General features: G+C 36.3%; 1 protein-coding gene across 1 annotated transcript in view; it reads right to left on the bottom strand.

Annotated features, from left to right (window-relative positions):
- LOC107713013 (dedicator of cytokinesis protein 5-like) overlaps window positions 1-2,504 on the bottom strand; it is a gene marked incomplete at its 5' end in the record, with an annotated part of 50,612 nt that extends 48,108 nt beyond the window's left edge. The window contains 5 exons of the mRNA XM_016518432.1: window positions 594-675; window positions 927-1,084; window positions 1,711-1,846; window positions 2,089-2,237; window positions 2,408-2,504. Coding sequence (XP_016373918.1) covers window positions 594-675; window positions 927-1,084; window positions 1,711-1,846; window positions 2,089-2,237; window positions 2,408-2,504 — 622 coding nt within the window. The remainder of the gene's footprint in view (window positions 1-593; window positions 676-926; window positions 1,085-1,710; window positions 1,847-2,088; window positions 2,238-2,407) is intronic.
- Window positions 2,505-4,172: the final 1,668 nt, after the last annotated feature.

Below are 4,172 nucleotides of genomic sequence, written 5' to 3'. Positions count from 1 at the left end.
ATAATATAAAAAATAATAATATAAATATATAAATGTATATACATGTAAATATTTTCAAAATATATACTGTATGTGTATTTATATATACATAATAAATAAACACAGTACACATACATATATTATGTAAACAAAAACGTGTATTTTGGATGCGATTAATCACGATTAATCATTTGACAGCACTATTTTAAATTGATCAAAAGTGAAGTGAAGGCATTTATAATGTTATAAAAGATTTTTAGTTCAAATAAAAGCTGTTCTTTTGAACTTTCAATTCATCAAAGAATCTGAAAAAATGCATATAAAATGATTTTGGATGAGGATCATGTGACACTGAAGACTGGAGTAATTATGCTGAAAATTCAGCATTGCATCACAGGAATAAATTAAATTTTTAAACATTCAAATAGAAAAAAGTTATTTTTAATTGTAATAATATTTCACAATATAACGGTTTTACTGTATTTTTGATCAAATAAATGCAGCCTTGCTGTGCATAAGAGACTTCTTCAAAAGTCTTATTGACTCCAAATTGTTGAACCGTGGTATATGGGACTATAAAAACCGGAGAAACGTATTCTTTTAATCTTTGTTACCGTGAAGAGTGCAGGAAGGTTGTTGAGTTTTTCTATCTCTTTCGGCATGCCTGTGCTGCCCCACCGTACCAGGAAGTTTTCACTTAAAGGACAAGACAAAATGTGTCACAAAAACTACTTTTTCTCCATTGAAACTGACACAAGCTCACTAGATACTCGCTGTGTGATATATACTGGTGTACTTCAGCTTTCAAAGAAATACGCATTCACATATTTCAAACACTTCTTCTGAGGAATTCATATGTAGAGGATATTCTACACATTTCTCCTTCAGCTTTTTAAAAAACAACATAGAGAAGAAGAAAAAAAATCTAAAGAAAGAGACTGACTCACCTAATAAATTCAGATTTATCAGGATCGTACAATGACATGAATAGTTCAGCGTCCTCGCCGATGTTGCATACAAAGTTTCTGAGATTTATTAGAAGGCTGTATGTGTGCACGCCGCTGAAGAGGGTCTGGCGCCGCTTCTCCAGGTTCTGAAGCCGCATCTATCGAGAAAAAAATTAAAAAATAAAAAACGGTAAAATTCATGATTTGAGACAACTAGTGGACAGTTTGACTGAAGTCTTCTAGAACACCTTCAAAAACTGAAATAGTGCTAAAACAGTAGAGCATGGCACTAACAATGCCAAGGTCATGGGTCATATTTTAATTTGCAGCTTCTCTAAATGAAACTTCGCACAAAGAATCTATAAGATAAATGTTTGTTATGCATCTGTTTATCTCCATTTATTATGGACTATGGTAGTTTTGTGGTATATATGTGGTATATATATATATATATATTTGACAAATAATTAGGCCACAGTTTGCTTATTTATTTGTCAAATTTCAAAACAGAACAGCAGAATAATCAACCATCATTTTCTCTTTAGCAGACCGTTTGCAACACTTTGGCTCAGTCAGTGATTCCTGGCATTTTTACATTGCAATTCGAACCATGCATTTATACATTTACCAGCCAACTATCTTAATTACTCATCAAAGCTAATTTGGCAATAGTCATGTGCTAATTCTGGACCTGGGTTTCAACATGCAACTAAAAAGAAAACATTTTCCTGGTACCAGCATATATATATTTTGATAATGCACAGAGCAAAAACAAGTGTTTTACCTTCTCCTCCTGTATCCTCTCATCAATACTGTGTGATGCTGACTCGTGAGCCCTGAACAGACTGACCGTGCTGGTCCGTTCAGGGTCTAATGTGTTTCCTGCTTCATCGCGCACCACTAAATCAAGCCCCAGAATCCTGTGCAACAGACAGAGACAGAGTCTACAACACAAGAATACTAACACATCCCTACCATATTATCATAATCGATTACATACAGTTTTAATGCATTCCAGCAACTTAAATTGGGTAAACTCAAAATGTATGTTTCATGGTATCAGTAAATCACAAAGTCAGACATTTGGGCCCCTCAAATGAAACGTTATTCAAATATCTGTTTGGTGAAACAACATGAGGAAGTACAGGAAGCCAAACCGCACCTGTTCCCATAATCGATTTTTGCTGTGACTTTCTTCTTGAGCGCCACAAGGTCGTCGTTGGGAAGCGTGCCGGACACAATCTGCGAGCGGTACTCGATCAGGCTGTAGGCCATCTGCTGAACGTTCCGGAACAGCGTGGTCTTGTTGCTCTGGTGTGCAGACGAACAGGTGATTAAAACGATATCATGGCTTACAAAACACTACGGATGGGATTTGTCTTTGTTGAACAAACACATCGTGGGAAGCTCTGTGTTGAGCAGAAAGGACAGTGAGGTGAACTCAAACAAACCACAAAGGCAACACAGGTGGGTTCACATACCACATAAAGCTTGTGCCATATTTGTGTCCATTCTCGTAATGTGGTGCCCAGCTCCTGGACCAAGGGCAAATCTGTAGATACAACAGTCTCTTGTTTCCTGTACATCAACAGAAAGTTAGAAGAAAAATATGATTTAATCAGGTTCTCAAAAATACAAATGTCATTCGCAGTTCTTTAACCCTCAGAGACACAAGCATTGATGTAAAAAATTTTTTAAATGTCTTAAGGAAGCCATAGTTTTATTTTTCAACTCATCTCCTGAGCCACTGCACAAAGGAACAAAATGTAACCAACAGAATAAATCAGTACAAATAGTTTTAATAAAGCTCAGACTCATCTCCTGAGCCCCTGCACAAAGGAACAAAATGTAACCAACAGAATAAATCAGTGCAAATAGTTTTAATAAAGCTCAAATAGTCTTCAGTTTACACATCTGTTAGGCTACATTTACACTAGTTAGTGTTCGTTTTAAAATGCATAGCTCAGACAGAATCATGATTTCTATTTATTCTCCACTGATTTACTGATGAGCATTAGCAGCTTCCAGACCTGTCTGTCTGTGTTCTCTCTTCCATGATCGCTGCTCTGACTCAGAGGTAATAACATATTTAATTTCAGCAACATTACATGGCCAAAACACACATTAGACGGCAATCGGAAGTTATTACAAACACTCGATGGTGGTTTAAAGTGAGTTTTGAGTAAAAGCGGAATATAAATCTTATTTATTGTCTTATGTAGCATGATGCTACAATTTGCATGAATGGTCACATAACACGCACTTTCGGTCTTGTAATGTGAACGGATATCTGCATATGATCGGAACTCCACGCAGCTCCCGCGCTACTCTCCTTTGGAAATGAATGACTGAATTCATCTGAATTCATGTCGCTTGTCGGAGATAGTGGAAAGCCGGCTTGAAACGCAGTGGAAACGCCAGTATGACGAGGATCGTTTTCATTTTAAAACATACTGTAAACGCACCAGTGTAAATGTAGCCTTACATCTATGGGGGCTGGGACGCATTCACACTACAGCCTCACGTGTGCGCCACATCTCTGAGTGTAACCGGTGTAAACTAGTAGGTGTGTTCGACTTGACGCGGACCGACTGTGCAGACCGGTCGGTGTATTACAGTACCACGAGAGCTAAGAGAGCAGACTGCTCCGTGCGCTTTCGAATCGCTCTCGCGGATGTCAAACACTGATCGATCTGTCGTGTGTTGCAGGCTTATTGGCTCACTGACGCTGATGAGATTAACCCCTTAGGTATCTAAATTTGGTACCGAACGACGAGACGGTTTTCGATACTCGATGGTATTTCGGTAGGTGCCTAAAAACTCGGTCGGTGCCCTAGAGGTACATTTGCAAAATTGCAGAGCAAGGCATTTAGGGTTGCAAAGTTCCACCTGTTTTTTTTGATTCACTAAGTTTTGAAGTCACAACACAATTCAGCATAGTAAATAAAATATTTCAAGCAAAAAATATATTTCAGTAAGGATATTCATAAAAAGCTAAGTTTCATTATTTGACCATTAATTTAATGCAACAAATATTCATATCAAAGTATATTTTATAAATAATGTATTAATTTTAATACAAATTTATTGATATATTAAAATTAAATATATATTAAAATATATAAAAATTGTATACAGTATATAAAATATATATTGTTATAACAAGACAACAACAAAAAAAACTTTTATTGGTAACACTTTACCTTATTCGTAAGACTTTACAATATGGTTTCATTTGTTAACATT

The sequence above is a fragment of the Sinocyclocheilus rhinocerous genome, unplaced genomic scaffold (genome assembly GCF_001515625.1).
Source record: "Sinocyclocheilus rhinocerous isolate Xijiao unplaced genomic scaffold, SAMN03320098_v1.1 scaffold448, whole genome shotgun sequence".
NCBI classification, from domain to species: Eukaryota; Metazoa; Chordata; class Actinopteri; order Cypriniformes; family Cyprinidae; genus Sinocyclocheilus; species Sinocyclocheilus rhinocerous.
The sequence above is the reverse complement of the archived record's forward strand: the minus strand, read 5'-3'. Positions and strand labels throughout refer to the sequence as shown.